The 21,523-nt window shown below is 39.6% G+C and overlaps 1 protein-coding gene across 1 annotated transcript in view; it reads left to right on the forward strand.

The window, feature by feature from the left end:
* Positions 1–20,551, forward strand: part of crybg2 (crystallin beta-gamma domain containing 2) — a 37,060-nt gene extending 16,509 nt beyond the window's left edge. The window contains exons 5-24 of the mRNA XM_026155965.1: positions 3,597–4,776; positions 5,091–5,846; positions 8,816–8,863; positions 10,025–10,143; positions 13,349–13,562; positions 14,394–14,533; positions 14,681–14,807; positions 14,894–14,929; positions 15,011–15,150; positions 15,286–15,412; positions 16,271–16,428; positions 16,556–16,682; positions 16,783–16,815; positions 17,277–17,389; positions 17,516–17,645; positions 17,791–17,930; positions 18,048–18,171; positions 18,697–18,855; positions 18,952–19,111; positions 19,464–20,551. Of these exons, the coding sequence (XP_026011750.1) occupies positions 3,597–4,776; positions 5,091–5,846; positions 8,816–8,863; positions 10,025–10,143; positions 13,349–13,562; positions 14,394–14,533; positions 14,681–14,807; positions 14,894–14,929; positions 15,011–15,150; positions 15,286–15,412; positions 16,271–16,428; positions 16,556–16,682; positions 16,783–16,815; positions 17,277–17,389; positions 17,516–17,645; positions 17,791–17,930; positions 18,048–18,171; positions 18,697–18,855; positions 18,952–19,111; positions 19,464–19,552 (4,120 nt within the window). The 3' untranslated portion in view covers positions 19,553–20,551. The remainder of the gene's footprint in view (positions 1–3,596; positions 4,777–5,090; positions 5,847–8,815; positions 8,864–10,024; positions 10,144–13,348; positions 13,563–14,393; positions 14,534–14,680; positions 14,808–14,893; positions 14,930–15,010; positions 15,151–15,285; positions 15,413–16,270; positions 16,429–16,555; positions 16,683–16,782; positions 16,816–17,276; positions 17,390–17,515; positions 17,646–17,790; positions 17,931–18,047; positions 18,172–18,696; positions 18,856–18,951; positions 19,112–19,463) is intronic.
* The last annotated feature ends 972 nt before the right edge of the window (positions 20,552–21,523 follow it).

Raw genomic sequence — 21,523 nt, forward strand, 5'->3', positions numbered from 1 at the left:
TTTTGACTTTGGTAAAGATCAGAATGCGTCTTGCGAAACTCCGTTTATGCTTGTTGAAGGTGAAGAGCTGCATGTATTAGCTGGGTAATTTAAAAGTTTTACAGACTGAAAAAGAACAAATGAGGATTAGTAAGAAGTACAGTAGTGCTCACCTTTTTGCATGGCAAGCCGACAAACATGTTGCGGCCTCTGGCACTTAAAATAACAACAGGTTTCTGATGAAGAGGTGTGCTGATGCGCAGTGAAAGATGAGCAAGGCATTTAGCCAGCCCCACCTGTCATGCATTCTTTCTGTGTATTGAAGTCGGGTGAGACGTGCATTTCCACTTGTGATGACTCTTAGGGACCTCCTATTTATGAAATGCAGTTTATCTATTGAAAAAAAAAATTTCTCTGTAAAAATACAGTTTTGATATCTGCTGTATTATTTTCCTACCTTTGTCCAAAACTGAGGGCCCATAGGACTGTTTCTGGTGAGAGTATAACCAAAGCCAGTCGAGCTACTTATGTCTTTAAACTAAACCATGACACTGGCCTTTCCCTTTTGTTTTCCTTCCACGTGTGACCATCTGACAGCTTAGTTGAGACATCCATAGAATGTCAAACTTGTGGAGAATTCACTTTGTTGTAAATGACCGGAACATACTCGCAAAACCACACCTTGACCTGACAGAAGTGATCTTTCCTCAGTTTAAATGAACATGTTAGATAAAGAGTCTTCAGCGATTTCATCTCAGGTGTGTGTGTGCCTTCCTATAACATACTATACTTATGCTGATATGCCAAACTGAAAACAGTTTTTAAATCTGGACAAGTGGAATAAATTTAGACAGTCTAGATTAAGTCAATAGATATTATCTTAAGTTCAAAGGCTAACACAAGCGTAAGTTTATCTTTAGTATCTTGCTTATCAGTTTTATCTTGAGGAGAATTTTAGTAGTTCAATCATTTAGACAGTCCAAGAACAGAAAACCAAAAACGCCTTCAGCAGATGGAAGGCGTTACACCTCTGGTCCTTTGCAGCTTCTCATGTAAGCTGGCTGTAGGTTGGGTGTGTGTTTTTTATTATGCTAGATCGAGTTCATCTGTTTGCACAAGACTTAAACTGGCAATCATTCAAGGGCACCATTTATAGGCTTTTACTGCAGATGCACTGTCTCTCGGAGTAAAGTCGAGGCCTTTTGGGTGCAGATATTTGTCAGTTTCAGACTGCGATACTTTATACTTTATACTTTTTTAATTTTTAATTTATTTTTATTACTGAAAGAAGCTACATTCCTGTCAAGAGATCATAAGGTTTCCCAAGAAATTATACAGAGGGTAGTGATGTTCTTTGATATTTGGTGTATGATGAAATGTGGCTGATTGTTGCAGGCCCGCATGAAGAAGTTTAGGATCACTGCCAGACTCTTCAGCCACCTTTCTTGACACCTTTATAATTATCATCCTCTACACTCTTGTTTCTAAAGAAACCTTTATGTCCCCTTGACAGGAATCTCTGTGTTTATGCAAAACAATAGTTAAAAAGCATTCCTTTTTTTCCCATAAATCTTCCCGCTTGAAGGATTGAGGTTTGAGACTGACAAATGCTGCACCTAAAAGGTCCACAGCTAATGTGCAGCTCTCTTAAGCCCCCACAACAACATTTCAGTTGGGTTGAAGTCGGGACTTTAATTGGACTGTAACAACACCTTGGGATCACTGTCCTGTTGCACCATCTAATTTAAGCCAAGCTTTAAGCTGTCAAGACCGCAGGTCTGGCACTCCACAGTCCCTTCATACTACTTGCCATTTCTCATGCCTTGCGTAAAGCTGCTGCTGCTACCTCTGCATAGGCTGCATGATTTTTTTATTTTTTATTTTTTGCACTGTAAAATCCATTTGTTTACTTCCTGCCGATATTTCACATGATGTGATTAAAGTATTTTAAATTTCTGTATTCTTACTAGTTTAAAAAAATATGGGAAGAAAAAGAAATACATCTATAAAGTTACACAAATTACACCCCATCTATGTAGAAGTACACATGCGGTATCAGCTTCTTGGTACATGTTGATGAGCTCTGTGTGGTGACATTTGTGAGCCTTGCTCTAATGTTTTGGCTTAATTTTTGTGACTGGACCCGCATCAAACTAAAACAATTCCCAAAGCTTTTAAACTAAAACTGGATCAGCAGTATTTCCCAGCGTTGTCTTTCAGGGTTTCTAAAATTCTAGAATGCCTAAGTAGTGGGAATTCACCAAGTAAATTATTTTGGATATGTGTGCACACATAGATGCACACTTGAAACCTGCAACAGTATTGCAACATTTTAAAATCACCATTTAGTTTGACCTTTAAGACCATCTCCACCCCACATTGTAGAAGAGCAAATTGGTTGAGTAATTCACCGTATTGCTGTGACTGTATTCTTGTGACCTTTTTAAATAATCATCCCTGCTATTGCAGTCATGCACTACTTTGTCTGAAACTGTAAAAAAGCAAAAAACAACATTTGCACATGAGAGTAAACACCATTTATAAATGAGCCTCTCCTCGTGGTCAAAGGTCAAATGAGTCACTAACAGAGGATCAAGTCAGATTTACTGCTCGACTTATGAAAGCTGTTTGATATTTAGTTTTGTTTCCTTGAACAACATTGATAATTGTTGTAGTTGTGCTTTTAGTCATAACTAGTATGCCCTGTTTGGATGGGTATAGCCATGGGATACAGACAACGGTAAAAATACATTCTTATAACTTTGATTTTAAAAAAACAAACAAAAAAAAAAAAAACTCTCACATCTCAAATCTAAGAGAAACAACCCTGTAATTGGAGAAATGCACAGTAAATGCATTTAGTCATTAAGGATTTCTTTTCCCACACTAACTGAATCTTAATTCTTGAGAAATTGGTAAGATCTGTTGCTTCGTGAAAGTATAATTAAGTAGCAGAGCCTGAGCTACAGTGCTTAACAAAGTTATGAGACCACCTGTCATAAAAACAAGTTAACGCAAATATTTCAAAAATCTTTCAAAAACTTGTTTAAAACAAAAAATACAGAGAAGCATTTGAAACTAAATAACAAAATACATTTTTATTGCAAAATTTCCTTAAAGATTTTATCATGAACATCGTGCGTTTTTAATGGTATGAAAAAGTTTATATTCTTCTAAACACGTCTTTGGCGTTTGAATTGTTCTCTGAATCAATGGCCTGTCTCAGTTCCTACACAGCGCTTTGTAGTACTTACATTTGAGTGTTCTTATCTAATGTTTATATTGAAATGTGGATAACTTTGCTGGCTCTAAAGAGGTTGTTGGTGCAGGGTATATTCTGTAAAGTATTCAGGTCAATTGAATACCTCAGCTGAATGCATTTTGCTTAGGGTCATTTATATAGTACTTTTTTTTTAGCAGATATAAAATGGGGAACCAAAATTTGTGACATGTTTTGCAAACTTGGACGTTGCATGCTAGTCAAGATAAGCGATATTGCTTTGTATAATTTGCATTGTTGGCATTGTGTGTCCACCACACCCTGAAGACTCTGCCTTGGAGCTCTTTGTATGCTGTGAAACGCTTACCACCTTATTTTCTTTCTGCTATTTGTGTAGATCTTTGACAGCTTCAAGGACCACCGCAGCAAGTTCAGAAAGTCAACAGACGGACGACTGCCAGGAATCGGCTGACAAAATGAATTCAGGCTACCGCAGCCTGAGTACCAAACTGTTAATAAAGACCTCGTCTCTCTCCAAAGAGGATGAAGCCAAACATCGTTTTCGTAAACTATCTCTCATTAATGAGGCTGATGCTGTTGATAATAGACAGGATGAAGTGGACTTTAGCAAAACGAGCACCTCGACTGAGTCAAATGAACCGGATCTTGACTCAGAGTATAAATGGAAAAATAGATTTGAGGGTGTAAGTCAGTATAAACCAAGTAAAACAGAGAATTACACTTTTTCTGACTCCCTGACTTACAATATATCAGACACCTCGTCCAGTAACTCCTCCTCTTCCTCTTCCTCGGCTCTGCCTGACACTACAGCATACACACGCTTCACTGACTCCTTCTCTTCCCCCTCCCTCCCCTCTCTGGAGGAACCTATTACCCTTGGCAACAGGTGGAGTGACAGGAATGAATTTTACCTGAGCCGTGAAAGCAACCCAGTCAAAGCACCAGCAGATGACTGGAGGAGGAGCTTAGTGGAGCAGGAGGAGCCTGGAGCAGCTGCAGGTGAAACACTGGGACAGAGAGAGGGAGGGTCAGAGAGTGTAAAGTCAGCCTGGGAGCCACAACAGCTCCCTGTATCCAGCCTTTCCTCAACACAACAAACCAGCTACAACAACAGTTTGGAGGAAGAGGACGGCGACTCATACCGATTTACTGGGGTGTTCACAGCCACACTTGTGGAGGCTGTCTCTGACCCTGTAGCTACTACTCTTTCTACTCCTCCTGCCTCCCCTGACGAAGACTCCACCAGCCAGTTTGACATGGAAATTCTGGTGGATACTTTAAAGAGCATGGGGCCTTCTCTGAGGCAGAAGAGTGTGAGCATACGCACCAATAATGCAGGCCTCGCCTCCTCTCTGCCACCCATTGTGGAGGATGCTCCAAGCCCAGTCTCTTCTGACGTGCCTGACTCCGTGAGCGGTCTCCAAACAAAGATGGAAGGAACAGGCGCTCCAGCCGAGTCCCTCAATGGACTGTATACTCTGCCTGCTGACCTGGGATTGAAGAGGACTTCCCCAAGAGACAGTCGTTCTCCATTGGAACTGATTTGGCAGAATCAGGTATCGTAGACTTAAAATTAATTTCATGAGCTAGAAAATCTTCATGCTGTTTCATTATTTACCTTTATTTATATTGTTTTTATGATTATGTTTTTGCTTATTGTAGAAGTCATGAAAATTGAAATGTTCTTTAAAGCTATAAGCAATTTATAATACACTCCTTATGTGTTTGTTCAGGAATTGTAGTATTTTTGAATGCAACTCATCAAATATGTCAGCACCAAAAATGAAATTGCATTGTTTTGAAGACATAGATCTCATAGGTGAATGCTTCAGAGCTTAGCATAACTATGCATGTGTCATGTCACCTGCAGGATGGACACCCTGGAACAAGAGGTCTCAACTTTCCCTTTAGAGCATCAACTCTTAACAGTACTGTAATGAGAAAATCCTCTGACTCGTCTGAGGATTTAAAATCTCCAGTGCTTAATGGCAATGAAGTACCTCCATCTCCTACCACAAGCTCTCGCCTTGATCACAGTGTCCTCTTTGGTAACTACAAGCCGTCATCCACAGTTCAGACACAAGAAAACGGAAAAGCCCATCGGTCAGTGTTCCGCACCAGCTCCCTACCCGAAACTTTATCTTTAAAAGATCACACGACTGCGGGATTAAAGGGGATGGGTGACCATGGCGCTGGCACAGAGTCAGGTGGATCGCGCTTTGAGCGCCTCTCCTTTCTTATGAATTCCTCATCCTCCTCTCTGAGCGTAGCCGAAGACCTGAACACTCATGTGAGTCGGCCTGCATCTCTGGTCATCGGCTCCCCGCCTGCCAGCAACAGCCCCACTCGCCTCCTCAGCCCAACTGGCTCGATTGACCTCCACAGGCCATTCGCCAACACAGACACTCCTTTATCAATGTTTAGCCAGACCCCTCAGATGGCGATGGGTGTGGGTAGCGGGACAATGGGCACTCCCATCCTGCAGAGGAGCCTGAGTAGTGATGCCGCTGTGGGGGTCCACAGTTCATTGTTCAGCAATGTTAATGGAAAGTCTCAGTTCCAGAGCCAAACAACTGAGCCTGACAGGAACTTACTTTCAAAATACAGAGCCTTCCCCGATGCCTATGTGAGTAATATTACATTTGTGAGAATGCTTTTGTTGATTTGACATTTAAAAATGTAACAATCCAGGCTAAGAAATGATCACATTAGACATGAAAACGTACAGTGTGACCTCTTTATTAAAAAATAACATATTCGATGACACGTTCGTTGAATATTTCTAAGTCTTCGAGTGCGGCTGCTCAAAGTATGCAAACAGTTGCATTAAGTGGAGGGTTGGGTGAGGTGTGAAAGGTTAACTATCCCTTTGATAACAGAATGAGTAAGAAAATCCTATGATTGTGTTTACTTACAGGCAGCTCTCATCCATTCTTCTCCCATTGTAAGAAATGACAAAACAGGTCAGCTCACAATAGGTGAGCTTAATGACTTATTATTGTGCACACAACAAATCCAGTTATCTGTGGCTTTTGTTGGCATTTGTATGCCAAACGTGCCATTTAAATAAGCTTCAAAATGGAATTTCTATAGAAAACCAGCAGTGATTAAAGGATGGGCCTGCTGGTGGTTCCAGTGTCATGCAGTGTTAAAACAATCCTTCAAAATGAAATAAATGTTCCTATTTATTATAAAAACATTCTATTTCTCAGTGAAGATCCCAAAGGTCACAGGATAAAGTGCATGTAGGTGAAGACTTTGGTTTATGTATATATGCCTACAGAGCTCATGCCTGAATGTTGGGACACACTCTCTTGTTCATTCTGCCACATCCTGTTTCCCACCCCCATCGAAACACAAAGCGCAGGATGGTTTTAAGCAGCTGCAGTTAGGAAGCACAACAATTCTATAAGCGATGGAAGAACATGAAGAGTGAAATGTCAGTGTAGGCCTGTGGCATTTGTAGCATCTAACACAAATATCGGCACAAAGTTTGTCCAATTAGAACTCTGAAGTGATCAAAGCTCGTGTAACACAATGTTTGATACTAATATTGACTTCTGATGTGCTTCCTGAGTTGTTGATGTGAGCCAAACTGTGGGGGAAAGATTATTTGTCTAAGACACGAGCATTACTTCAAAAGAGTTTTACACCCACTGATGTATTCTAGTTATTTCTCGTTATCACGTTCTCAAAGAATTAAGGAGATTTCATCCTGCGAACCCTTTTTTGATGTATATTTATAGTCATTTCAACTGCTTAAATAGCCGTGGTATTATTATTATTTTGTTTTTAAATGATCTCAGCTGGGTTCCCCACCCATCCCAGCTATCTGTCTGTTCCTGCAGAGACATGGCCACACCCTAGTTTTTTGTTTTGTTTTTCTTCAAACTTGATATTTGATTAGATGAATTATGACAGGAACACATAAGGCGACACCTGTGTGAGAAGAAAAGATGACAGCCGTTATCCCTTCTCTTCCCCAGTTTCTTGTTTGCTGCAGTCGTCAGTTATTTCATTACACGGTCAAACTTTTTTGTTTTGTTTTTAAATATGTGATTTGCTGAAACTGCACATTCCATTTGTGGTAGCTCATTTTATTGGAGAGCAGATCTTGTACCCAGGCTGCAGGGAGGGAAAGGAACAGAAGGTAAAACGTGTCTGTGTGAGTTTGTTTCTGTAGGGCATCAAGAAGGCAGTAAACTCTGCAGTCTCCATCGGCGACGTAGCTTTCTGACTTTGAATGATTTGTGGCTTAAGGTTTATAGTGATGTTAACAAAAGAAACGTGTGCAGAGGGCATGCAGAAAAAAAACCATCTGTTATTTAAGCAGGTGCTGCACTGAATGTGCAGCATTTGGCCTTGCTACTAGCCTGAGGCACAATAACAGTTGGCCAACCTAATCGTAATTTACATTTCCATCATTTTTTTTTCTTAATCAGGATTTTAATTGGTCCACTAGTTTAATGCCACAGCTGCACATGTCGTCTTTTTTTAAGTAGGTTTTTGCAAGTGAAAGTTTTTAATCAGTGATTCTCAATTACTGCTAACTTAAAACTCAAAAACTCCAAATTAATTATGATTTGCAGACAATGGTCACCTTTTAACGTACGATATCAGTATGAACTACTGGGTATAATTTATTGTGAAAATGCAAAGCTATTAATTTAAGGAAAATTCTCAAGGGTTCAGAAACTTGAAGAACAGAAAAAACCCAGTCACGTTTGAGTGGGATTACTACCTTCTGTGTTTGTTTTTGTTTGTTTTACTATTTTGTCTTTACATTTTTTGTTGTTTTGTTTTTTAAGTATGAATACATTTCATCCTTTTTTTTATTTATTCATGTTTAAAATTTGTTTTTTATTATTATTATTATTATTATTATTATTATTATTATTATTATTATTATTATTATTATTATTACTATTACAACAAACATGTTTCTGAATTAAATTAGGTCAGGGACTCTTGAAACCTTAGCTTCAGCTGTTGCCACTCATTGGTCAGTAACATGATCTAGTTTGTAACCGGTTTCCTGCAGAGCTTCCAGACGAGCAGTGAAGTGATACCTCACCACACACCAGTATCACCGAAAACTCTAATTTGCTGTGGCTTCAACCACATTGCAGTCTGTCCTTTTTAAACATTCTAAAACCAATTCAGCTTTAAAAATAATTTATTTAATTACTTGTTGGGTGCACAGCACATTTATTTTTGTTTCCAGTGCAATGTCTTTCTTTGTCATGTGAGCTCATGCTGTAGTTCCAAGTCAGAAGTGTCAAAGGTTCAGTAGAGGAATGTATTCCTCTTTGTTAAAGCTGTCCTTGAATTGTCGTGAAGGATCTTAAGTCTTCTCACATCATCTTTCAGACTTCCTCAGAACCTGTTGAACAAGGTGACAGTACAGTAACACTGTTTGGATTGTGTGGCATGTTTAGAACCTGGGCGTAATAGCGTGTCTAAATCTTACATGCTCGTGGCTTACCAAGGCTGTTTTCTTTTCCCCCAAAGAGTACTTTAAAAAAAAAAAAAGTAAAAGAAAATAATGTCCTGTGATGTCCGTTTAATCCTTACAATTTTGCTATTTGTCCATAGCTTACCAAAGAGAAGGAACATGGAAAGCTTAATCCTCGTCCTGGAAAGGTGAGTTGGCCACACAAACCGCACTCTTCAGTGAGAGTTGTTTTCACCCACGTGCCTTTTTAGAAACGTGTATAAGCTGACAGCCACTTTTGCCACTAACTTGAACTAGAAAGTGGCTAAAAAGTAATGTCAGCTAGCATATTGAAGTGCAATTTAAAAATTGGCCGTTAAAAGCAGAGCTTTCTTGTGAATCTGTCTTTTAACCATTAAGTACACAACACCTTGCTAGTTTACCTGAGGGGGAATAAGTTGTTGTTACAAAACTGTTTTTCTTGGTAACGTAGGAGCCTACACATCATTTCATAACCATTCTGCAGTAGACGACGCGGACTGTCTGGTTAAACGATAGGATTGTTATCAGATGCTAATAAAAACCCTCCCAAACCTCTTCTGTGGAATTTCTGCCTTTGATTGGTAACTAAAGTGCATACCTACTACACTATTGCCTGTACCATTGTGGCCTTGTGTTAATTTCAGACCTGCTTGTGCTTGTTGCTGGAGAGCTCTTCGATTTTCTCACTGAGGTTACCCACAAATGATTCTTAATAATTGGGGAGGAGCTTCCATTTAGGTTTAGGTTCTCTCCCATGCTGTAGGGCCTTAAAGCTGGATGTCCCAAACATGTCTGTGCTTTAGACTTGGGCAGGTTTTTGTTATTCAATAAATTCCATATATACACCAATATATGCACATCTGTACCTCCATTTTCTCTTGTGATGTGCAAAATTTTATTCCACTTTTTAATGTTCTTGCATAGTTGCATTTCCTGATTATCAACAGAATCTAGAAGTTTGCAATCTCAATACCATATAGTCAGCTTTCTACTCTTTTAGTATTAAACGCCTAAAGGTTAAGGTTGAATATGAAACTGGAGATGATGCCATTCAACAGTGTTGGCTTTATTTTCCTTTGACAATATAAAGGACTCTTCTGCAGCACAGGATAAAGACTGCAGTAATTCTGTCTTTTCTACAGTTTCATCCCAGGTGCTTGCGTAGTATTAAATGACATCTACTGTAATGTTAACACTGATTATATACTCAACGTAATTCATAATTATTATTATTAATATCTGATTATATGACCTGCAGCCTTAAAACATCTGATTTTACAAGTGTACAGTCATAATTTATGCTAACATTTTGTCTTCCTTCCGGCTAGATGTATATTTTTGACCGACCGGGTATGTGCGGCCAAAGGATTGAGGTACACGGTGATGTCATTGATGCTACACCCTGGGAGCTGCAGGAAACCATCTCTATCAGGGTGGTCAGAGGAGGGTAAGTGCTGGAAGCATTTATTTATTTATTTCCCCCTTCTCCCATAAAACAAATCCATATGGATCCTCTTGCTGTCGGTAACAGATATTACTTGTTGTCTCGTTTGTATTTTTGATTGTATTTTAGGCATGCATGTATGTATTTAACTTTGTAAAAGGACAGGACTTTGGACTTTTCTTTTTTCTTTTTTTTTACATATTTATTTATTAGGTTTTAACTAGTTTTACATAATATACAGTGAACATAAAATAAAATAATGACAAAAGGCATAATAATAGAAACACAAATAAAGCAAGCCATAGCAAAGGGGGGGGGGGGGGGGGGCAGGCATACATTTAGAGTTGGATGTCTCGAGACCGGCCTTGGTCTCAAGACCACTTTTACATGGTCTTGGTCTCGACGGACTTTTGTTTTGGTCTTGTCTTGGTCTCGATACCCTCTGGTCTTTTTTTTTTTTTTTTTTTTTTTTTTGTGTCCCGTTTGGATCTTTAGCCATCAGAATTGTTGTCTTAAGGCCAAGAAAGATGCCAAGCGGATTTATTTTACCAAGTGGATCATCATGGCCTTGCCATATTGGTCCATTTGATTGACCTTTATTATAATTATGAATTTATTTTATTTTCAGTTGCTACAAACGGGACAGACATGACTGGGGGATAGGACAGGGAGAAAGAATGAAAGAAAGAGAGGGAGAGAAAGAAAACCAAAGGGGAGAAGAGACGGTGAGAAGGGGGGGAAGAAAGAAAAAAACAAAACAAACAACAACAAAAAAAAACCCACCTGGGTCACCTGTATGGAGAAAAAAAACAGAAGAGAAAGCAAACAACAAAGAACAACATAATAAAAAGAAACAGCACCATCACAATAAACTAGTTAGCAGTAGATATCAGTAGATACTAAATAATAAACGATATTGTGCAGCACGCAAGATAGACAGCGCACAATGTGCTTTGAGGCAGCAGCCAAGAAAGCTGTAGTCCGCGTCTGTGAATACCCGTGTGTACACCTGTGTGGATCAGCATGCTTGCATTCCAAAGGTTTCTCCATGTAACGATCTGCTAGGGAGTGTGGGGGAGCCACAGCCCCGTCCTCCAGGGTATGAAGCAGGTATGTAGGAGATCAAAACTCCAGACATCCAGAGGCCCCCAGAACACAAGAGACCAAGGAAGACCAACAGAGGGGCAGCCGCGCCACTGTCCCAGTAAGAGCTGAGGAGAGTCCCAGATGAGGGCTCACTCTGCAGCCGCGGAGCAGAAGCCAGGGGGAGTTGCAGTGACGCGCCCGTGAGCTCCACCGGCAGCCAGCTGTGCCTGAGTGACCGAGCCCCAGGCCGAGAGGCCGGGGGCACCCCACCTCCGAAGTGGCCCGAGCGAGCCCCAGGCTCCAGGCCCCGATAAGCGGCCGCCAAGGAGTGAGCCAGTGTGTACCTGGACGCCCACCCCCAGACACAAAGAACCACCAACGCACCGACACCTGAGGGAGTCCGCCACTGGCAGGGGAAGTGGTGGTAGGGGGAGATAGGCCTCCAAACCCTCTGGTCTTGACTACAAGTCTAGCATACATATCAAATTAGCACTTTAACTTGGCCTAACAGATTTATTACCTTTTCCCAAAAGACTTTCACCTGTGGGCACTCCCACATGCAGTGAAACAAAGAACCCCTATCCACGCCACAGTTAATACAGGTGTCTGGGACTTTGGACTTTTAAATGCTTTTATTTACCAAATGCAGAAAGTAGCGCTTTCTTACTACATACTCACTGCAGAGTTATGCATTAATATCTAAAAGAGAAAAAAATGGCATTAAGTGACACAAAGCTTTTCACAAGGAAATAAGTAAAGAAGTTTTTCATGATTTACTAAATTTTTCTTTTTCTTTTCTAACCAGAAACTGTTTAATCACCAGATTTTATAGCTGCAAAACCTTTTGTCAAGTGTACTACGTATATCTCACTTTAAGGAAATTGTATTTAAAATAGCTTCTAACCTTTGCTATATATATAATTTTGGTTTTGTCTTTTAAATGTCAAGTGTTTAGCAAGTCAGCGGTTTTTCCAAATAAAACTCTCTCCGGATGTGATCAGGTAGCGTTATAAAAACAAGACTGCTATTGATGTGCTGTGGGCATGCAAATTCCTTCAATCGTTAACACACCCCAAACACAAGCTTAAACACACACCTGCCTCAGACATGGAATGTTTTGTCAAACACAGCCAGCTCTGTGAACCTGCAGTAACCCTGCTGGTGCTGCGCTGGCCTGTACTAACACTAGACTAATGCTTCCTCAGCTTCTTACAATGAGATGATTATACTGTCAGTTCACACACCATTTCCTGCGCCACTACCCAAACCACAGCTAATACTCTAATGTAAGAATGCAAAGTAAGTGGCATTTGTAGGCCATCAGCCTCTGACTTTAAAAAAAATCTGTCTTTTATAAAGAGATTACCTTTATCAAGCAGCTCAAGTGTTGGGATTTTATTGGTAGCATACTGCATATGGGTCCATTTTAAAGGTACTTGTACACTGCTTGCATGTTTCTACTATGGTGTCTTCTATTTTTACTCATATTTAGAGAGGAATATTCATTTATTAGGCTATATTTATTGATCACATTTCACATAATCCTTGTAACTGTAGCAGCGCTGGAGTTGCACAACATTTACCAGACCGTGGTAGAAAAACTGCCTGACATTCTTCATTATTAGCAGTGCGTTTGATTGCTTGTTCATGCAGAATTTCATCTATAAGAAAGAGAAAGTGTGTGTTGTTCTATTTAAAGAGAGGGCTGTAAAAGAAAAGCCAATCTTAAAAAGTAACAAAGTAGTAGGATTTCATTTAGCTTCTGATTCCCATAAAGTTTTGTGCCTTGGGTTTATTAAAAGCAAAATTGTAAAGTAGTGAATGACTAGTGTCAGGTTTTTAATGTCCCTGCCTCTAAAAGTCTTTTTGTTAGTAACAAAGCCGTATAGTTGGGTAAAATCAACACTGGCATTAATGAGAGTAATAACAAATACTATCTCTACATTAATAATGAGAAATACTCGTTGCTTTGACACATCAGAATGATGTTGCAACAGTAAATGTCTATGAAAAGTGCATAAACATATTATCAGGAGAAACAACGGTCATACGCAGCAGGCTGTAACCTTACACTGCCCTTTCTTTTCTTTTTCTTTTTTTCTTCTTCTTTTTAATCCTTTAGGTGGGTGCTTTATGAGAAACCCAACTTCAAAGGGGAGAAGATTGCTCTGGATGAGGGTGACATCGAGATTACTTACCCGTTCAGCCCTCCAGAAGAGCAGCAAGAGAATGAACAGAATGAGGGAGAAGAGCACAACGGAGACACAAATGATGAGCAGAAGGAGACCAAGCCAGCCAGGAGGTTCCTCATCGGATCCATACGAAGAGCAGTGAGGGTAAGAAGAATTTTCTTTCCCTCTGTTGTCGCTGGTTGTTGCCACAAAGCCTGAATTAGGATTTGAAAGCTAACTGAGTGCAGTGGAACATTTTATTGCAGAATCATTATATCAGCATGAACGGCTGATTTCTTAAATGTTTTGTTTTCAATCTTGCGAGTGGCTGTTTGCTCCTTAGCTCAATGGCACCATCTAGTGTCAAAAATAAGTGTCAACACTTGACTGGGCCGACAAGTATGACAAGTCAGATACTACTACAAATGTACTTTGTTTTAAAGGATTGAAACATTGAAGCATGAAAATAAATATTTAATTATTTTCTACTATTTTATTAATCTGAGATATATGGACTATTCACATCAAAAAGCCTGAGACACTTATCTATTGCATATATTTATTTTTGTTTTAACATGCCATACCTATATAATGTCACCTGCGTGGGTTGTCTCCCAGTACTTGACGGTGATTGGTTGGTAGAGGTGTCTGTCTGACATCAGCTCATTCTGTATTCAGAACAATAACAGTGTTGCTCTGTTAGTAAAGAGTATAACATTCTTTATCTTCAGATGGCATTGTGCTCCCATCCTTTTTCTCGCCCATACTCTTTGAAAATGCCTACAGACTGACATATTTGATTTTCCTCAGAAAACAAATCAAGTTAAAATATCTGACAATCCAGACCCAACTGGTGCGAAAGCTCCTTTAACAGAGGTTGGACAACTTTCTTGTCCATGCTGGAGGTGTAAAAATCTACTCATTATGATGTTTATCTGTAAGTCACGTGTTTCCCATGTGATAGCAGCGTTACAGCCTCCCTCTATCCTCCCTCAGGACTACAGCGTTCCAGAAATTAGCCTTTTCCCTGAAGAGGAAGCGGAGGGAAAGAAAGTCATCTTCCGAGATACTTCCGATGATGCCAGGATTTTTGGTTTCCCCATTAAGGCCAATTCCATCATTATTAACGCAGGGCTGTGAGTGATGTTGATCTATTCAAAATGCTTTGTAAAGCCAAAATTAATATTATACTGATCATTTGTCACTAGTGTTGCATTTCATCCAATTTGACAAATCAGATTGCTTTAATGTTTTTTACTGACATCTATTTTTCTGCTCTTCAGGTGGCTTGTGTTCGCACAGCCTTTCTTCCAGGGTGTACCACGAGTCCTGGAGGTTGGGGGGTACTCAAACCCAGCAGCCTGGGGGGTGGAACAGCCCTATGTGGGGTCATTACATCCACTCAAAATAGTAAGTGTCACTTCTAGAAGCACTTACAATCTGCCTTCTTTATCACTTGCACTTAATTTGGATTTCTTTTTCTTTTTAACTCACAGGGTGAACCACAGGTGGAAAATCTGAATGATCCAAAGGTGAAGAAGGATGAATTTTCCTGTTCACAAACTGCTACTGAAACTATTACTGAAACTTAAAAGCTGACTTTTTGTCTCCAGATGGTGATTTATGAAAAGCCCTACTTTACTGGGAAATCGAGGACAATAACCACCAACATGAGAGACTTTATGACCAGAATAGAGAGGCAGCAAACAACCTTTATGTATAACGTGGGCTCTCTTAAAGTACTAGGAGGAATGTAAGTGGTATTCTTGCCTGTTTGTATTCGGTGATCCTTGAAAAGGCATTTTGCAAGTTTTAACAGCTGCAGATCACATCATTACTTTGTTTTTGTTTTGTTTTTTAAGCCATGTGCCTTTCTCTGTTTCTGTAGCTGGGTGGGCTACGAGAAGGAGGGTTTCCGAGGCCACCAGTACCTGCTGGAGGAAGGAGAGTATCATGACTGGAGGGTGTGGGGAGGCTGTGATGCTGAACTGCGCTCTGTTAGGGTCATTCGAGCAGTAAGTTACAATGACTTCATAAGAACTAATATTTGTTCATTCTTCTCATGTTTCGAAGTCTTTAAACGAAACCACTGTGGCTCCCAGTAAGTGAAAGCTGCACATTAAATTGCAAGAGGGCCGTTTAACTTGAAATTGTTAATACGTGTCTCCGGTCTTGAGACCACTTTTACGTGGTCTCGGTCTTGTCTTGGTCTCGCTGTCTCAGATCGACACAGTTGTCGGGAGATTTGGAGTCAACAGTATCCATGACACACAACGTAACGTTCGATAATGTGTCATGCTCAAAAGCATCAGCTCTAAGAGCCGTGCTTAGAGAGTGCTTTGTAATGAATCAGAAGAGTCTACTCCCATTGAGTGAGAGCCGGCTCCTCACTTAATTTCCTTTCGCTGCTCAGCTCTCACACAGTGGCTCAGCTATGCTCCAGTTCCTCCATATTGTGGCCAATCACATCATGTTAAAAACAGAGAGGGTGAGAGACGCGACAGTCAAGTGGAGTGTGCGTCTGCCCTCTCAGTAAGTGAGTGAGACAGTAGACAGCAGTGAGGAGGGTTGTGCAAGTGCATTGCAAAAACACATAAATATGCCTGACACCTGTAAACGAAGCAGCATCTGGCTGCAGTTTAAAGACTTTTTTTTTTTGTCTCGTCTCGACTTTGCCTTGGTCTTGACTCGGTCTGTCTTGGTATCGTCTTGATCTTGGTTTAGGTGGTCTTGACTACAAGTCTACAACAAACTCATAACAACAGGCTCCAGAGAAATGAAGCGACTCCGATATGATTTATATTATCAGTAACGTGATAAATATTAGAATGCAGACTATTAATCAGTTTGTTTGTTTTTTTTGTCTCTTGCAGGACTTGACAGACCCTGCCATGGTGATGTTTGAGCAGCTAGAGGAAGACCAAGATGGAGTGCAAGAGGAGAAGACCTTCGAGGTGACGGAGGCCATCCCTGACGTTGAGCTGTTTGGCTACAAAACCTCCACGCGTTCAATCGAAGTAATCAGTGGGGCGTAAGTGTGTAGAAGACACCAGTATTTAAATTTTTTTTTAATATATATATTTTTACCCTCTTCTTACATTGTACCGACGAATTGACAGGTTTTACAATAATCAGGTATTTGTTTGTCTTCCTTACAGATGGATCGCTTACTCGCATGTGGACTTTTCTGGTCACCAGTACATTCTAGAGAAAGGCTTCTACAATAACTGTGCTGACTGGGGGTCTCAAGACACTCGTGTCTGCTCAGTTCAGCCCATCTTACTGGTGAGAATCACTGGGAGTCGTATCTTCAAACTGCTAAACTAAGAACTGTGCAGACATGTAATTCTTCTGTTTGTTTTGTTTTGTTTTGTCTTGTTATTAGGCTCCAAATGACAGTTCAAGGTCCAGGGATGAGGTAAGTACAGTCATGTGGAAAGAAAGCTTTCATGGGGAATTGAATTGAAGCAGTGTTGTAAAGAAGAGACTGTCTGAATTGCTCTAAGCTTGGGTTATGCAGGGTTTTTTTTGTTTTGTTTTGTTTTTTAGTTATTTTGCTCCACTGTTCAAAGGTCGACAGGCTTAGTGTAAACTTATAAACTGCAGTAGAGTTTGTTTTTCTTCACCTTTCTCTGTCCCCTGCCTGATAGCAGTCCCAAAACAATGTGCGAAGGTTACATTGAACTGTATTACTTGAATCCAGAGTTTCTTTTTGTTTGCTTAAAACCTTTTTCAAGGATGGAGCATATCTTAAAGCTAATAACTTGGTCAAAGTTAAGCACCTTGACATTTTCCCTGTTAACTTTGCTTCTGTCACAGTACAGATATAAATGTTCTCAGCTGGCATCTCACCTTGCTTTGCCTATTTCTTCTTGTCAGATAAAATTGTACTCTGAGCCAGACTTCCAGGGAGAGTGTTACATCTTTAACTGCAAACAGGAGGAAATGCCAGAAAAATTAGTTACCAAGTCATGCAGAGTGACGGGAAGAAGGTGAGTAAGCAGGAAGTAAAGTGAGTAAAAGTTAGAGTTGACATGATTTGGTGTGTGTGTATTTTTTTATTTTTTCAAGTCAATAAGCAAAGCAATAAAGACACAATTTAACACTGTGTATTTCAGCTGGGTCGTCTATGAGAATGAACAGTTCTCTGGGAACTTGTATGTCTTATCTGAAGGAGACTACCCCAATCTAACCAGCATGGGCTGCCCCCCTGACTGTTCCATTCGTTCTGTTAAGATTGTGCCCTTGGTAAGAAATGCACTCACACAGGAAAATTTTGCTCTCGATTATAAGCTACCTTTATTAGTCCCACGAGTGGGAGATTTCATGTTATGGGTGCCGACCTATTGCACACAATGGCAATGGCCTTACTAAATGCTCTTTCTTTCTCCAGTTGTTCTCAGTTCCTTCCATCTCTTTGTTCGGGCTTGAGTGTCTGGAGGGCAGAGAGATCACCACAGACACAGAGATCCTGAGTATGGTAGAAGAAGGCTTCAACAACCACATCCTGTCGCTCAGAGTCAACAGCGGCTGGTAACTTACATGCAATTAAATGGCTTCATCAGCTAATAGTGAACCAAAAATATCTTGCTGAGAACCTGGATACTGTTGTCATAAGTAATTCTTTGTGTCCACTTTCCTGCTTTGTAGCTGGGTGATATGTGAACACAGCAACTACAGGGGGCGCCAGTTCCTGCTGGAGCCAATTGAAATCACCAACTGGCCAAAGTTCAGCTCCCTTCACACTATTGGCTCAATGTACCCAGTCAGACAGGTTTGTTAACAAGTATTCTTTACAATGACTTTTTAACATGAGGTACACAATAAGAGAACCTCTGAAAGTTTGAATCTTTATTAATTATTAAAAGAAAATTATACGATTATTTTCTTCCTGCTTTTAATGGCATTAAATCATGTTTATAGACTTAAGCTCCTGTCGCCAGCACCAGTTCAGAGCCTTCATTTTACACAATAAGTGAAGATTGCATCGAAAAACCCTCATTAGGAGCCTTAAAAAACAAACAAAGCCTTTATTAGGAGCCTTAAAGAAGAATAATTTGATCCTAAAGGTGTTGATTTTGGTGTTCTAGGTCACTCATTAGTGTTATTAGTAAACCAGGCTGACATTTTTATAAATCTCAGATATTAAAAGTATCCAATAGTTCCAAAACGGAGAGAATGGTGATTCTGTTGGTCCCTATATTTAAAAAGAAAAAAAACTACAAATAACTTTGAGTTGTCTGGCCTGCCCACAGATTCTATAACAGTAATACATTGTGCTATTTTTTTCCTTCTACAGAAGCGCCACTTTTTCCGTATCAAGAACACAGAGCGAGGTCACTTCCTGTCCGTCCAGGGTGGCGTGGAGGAGTTGAAATCAGGACGAGTGGTGGTGACGCCTGAGGTGGAGCCACTGAGTGACATCTGGTTCTACCAGGATGGACTGATTAAAAACAAGGTAACAATGCTGGTGACATCTCCGAAAACCTCAACACAGTCATACATTTCAAATCTTGACAATTCTTTCCAACATAATACTTTGTGTATTCTGTAGTTGTCCCCAACCATGAGCCTTCAGGTGGTTGGCAACATAGAGCCAGCAGCAAAGGTGGTTCTGTGGACAGAAACCCGACAGCCCGTTCAAACCTGGACTGCCCCAATGAAAGGCCTCATCACTAGCAATACTTTCCCTGGCATGGTCCTGGATGTTAAAGGTATGAGAAGAAAATGTGGTAATTTAACCTTTAAACATTTGTTGCGTGTAAAGTTGTTAGTGGCTATTGTAGTTTTTACTGGCTTTCATTTTCTAAAATTATTAAATATTAAGTTATAATTGGTCATCACAAAATCTTATCTAATCTCAAATGATATTAACTTAATTTTCAGAAGTGTCCAAGTTTATTTTCCTGCATATTCCCTTTTTAAGTGTTCACTGGCAGGGATATTTTTTTTATGTATTAATGTAATAATAACAATTCCACAATGAAAATGAGTTTATTTAGTTACATTCCACTACAGCATGAATAATTAGTCAGATTTACATTGTGAAACTACTTTTTTCATCAGGTGGCAAAACTTACGACAAGGACCACGTGGTCATTATGCCCGAGAATGATGAGAGGCCCAGCCAGCAGTGGGAGATAGAGTTGCTGTAGCCATCAGCAGCACAGGAACCGAGCTTATCTTTGCCACTTTGTGATATTGTCTTGATATTTCAGTATCCACTCTTGTATCTGTTTCATGACTTACTGCATCTCAGGACATGCAATTCCTTCTAAAACCTATGAGCTAGTTTGAAATCAGTATCCAACAGCAAGAATGCGTAGAAGCAATAGATGCCCTGCAAAAGCTGCCCAAGTTGTTTTCAAGGTTTTTTGTTAGTTTGCATTCATAGCATGAAATGTTTTTTTTTGTTTTGTTTTTTTGTTTTTAATCATTTTCAAAATGTATTTTACCAAAGAAGAGTTTAAATAAGTGCCTTGATTTGTTTAGTTTTATTTGGAGCATGAGTCGAAAAGCAATGGCAAATACATGTTATTTGTTTGAGGATGTACAGTGAAAATTCCATATATGGTTCACACTGTTCTGCGACTTTCATTTGACCTTCCAGCTGATCATTTGTCAACAATTTGATTATCCAGCCTGGGATTTCCATGTTTATCGGAATCTGGGTTTATGGGGGCTTTTTTTTTTTTTTGTCTGTAGAAGAGGAACATCATCTCGTCCTACATTTGTTTACTATAAATCTAAGTTTGAAATTCAAATTGCTTTTGGGCATTTGATTTCCTGGAATGAAAACAAAATGGCCTTCTGGGGTTTATAGTGAAGCTGGATGGGTGAAGCCAAAAGGATGTTTAGTATTCAAGAAATGCGTGTTACGCTTTTAATTTTTTGTTTTTATATATGTAATATAAAAATCCTGTATGTGTTGTGGGAAATGTTGCACTTACGTATACATGCATGGTCCAGTGCAATGAACTGTGCAGTTTCTGTCGAGTTACCGTTTCTTGACATATTTTGATGTAAATCTTAATGTGTATGTTTCTGTGTTCCCTGCTTCAGCTGTATGTTAATATTTGATACTAAAGATGTAATTTCATGTTATGTAGGAGGGAAAGGTTTTAAAATATTAAATATTGAATAAAATGATTGTAGAAAAGATTACAAAATAAGGGTGTATTTTTATTTATTTATTTTTTAATCCATTCATCTTTTTCTTTCTTGTTTTTCATCATAGTTTTTTAAACTACTCAGGACATTATCTGCTGTGCATTTTAGACCAACATCATCAGTGCTCATACTTTAGCTCTTTGAGAACACTCGAGTGAAGTCCAGTTCTTAATCCAAAGGGTTAATATGATGTTGGTGGACCGTTTCAGCTACAACAGCTTCAACTCTTTTGGGGAGGCTTTCTGCAAGGTTTAGCAGTGTCAAATAAGCTTTGGTGACCTCTACTATTTTCACCCCAATTCAGCTAGCATTTCAGCTGCTTTCAATAGTTGTGCACATGCTTGAATAAACAGTTTTCAATCTTTAAAAGACATTTAAAATTTCAGACTTCACTCACAAATTCACCTAATTCACATATCACATGCGTTCAGTGGTTTCACTTAAGCCACGGGAAGTATCTAGGCCACCTGCACTATTATTTAAATGCTTCTATAAAAAATAAAATTTGAATTGTTTCTAATATTTCCATAGTAATGAGATGCATACAAATTGTCCCTTTAAATAGTGCTTTGTTTAGCAGAGTTTATCAAAGGGTACACAGTCTGCTCTAGATCAGCTTTGTTTGTAATAACCACATAGATCTGTTTATTTGCCTTCTGTAGACGAGAAACTGGTAGAAGCCAACCAGCACAGAGGATGGGACAGATCAAAACCTTGTGACATTTGTTCTTCTGTAATAAGTTTTCTGAAAAAATGCACAACACCCCCGCTCTCTATCACATCTATATCCTCCTATCGCTGGTATCATCAGATGTGTCTGTTGAAAAGCCTTTTTGTTCTGTCTAGCTGCACAGTCAAGTTTCTAGGCTTTGAATCTAAAAGACCACCTGGTCATACATAGGCACACCCTGAAACCAGAGTGTGCCCTCCATTTACTTTCAGAAATGGCCAGCATG

Source organism: Astatotilapia calliptera, chromosome 22, assembly GCF_900246225.1.
Source record: "Astatotilapia calliptera chromosome 22, fAstCal1.2, whole genome shotgun sequence".
NCBI classification, from domain to species: Eukaryota; Metazoa; Chordata; class Actinopteri; order Cichliformes; family Cichlidae; genus Astatotilapia; species Astatotilapia calliptera.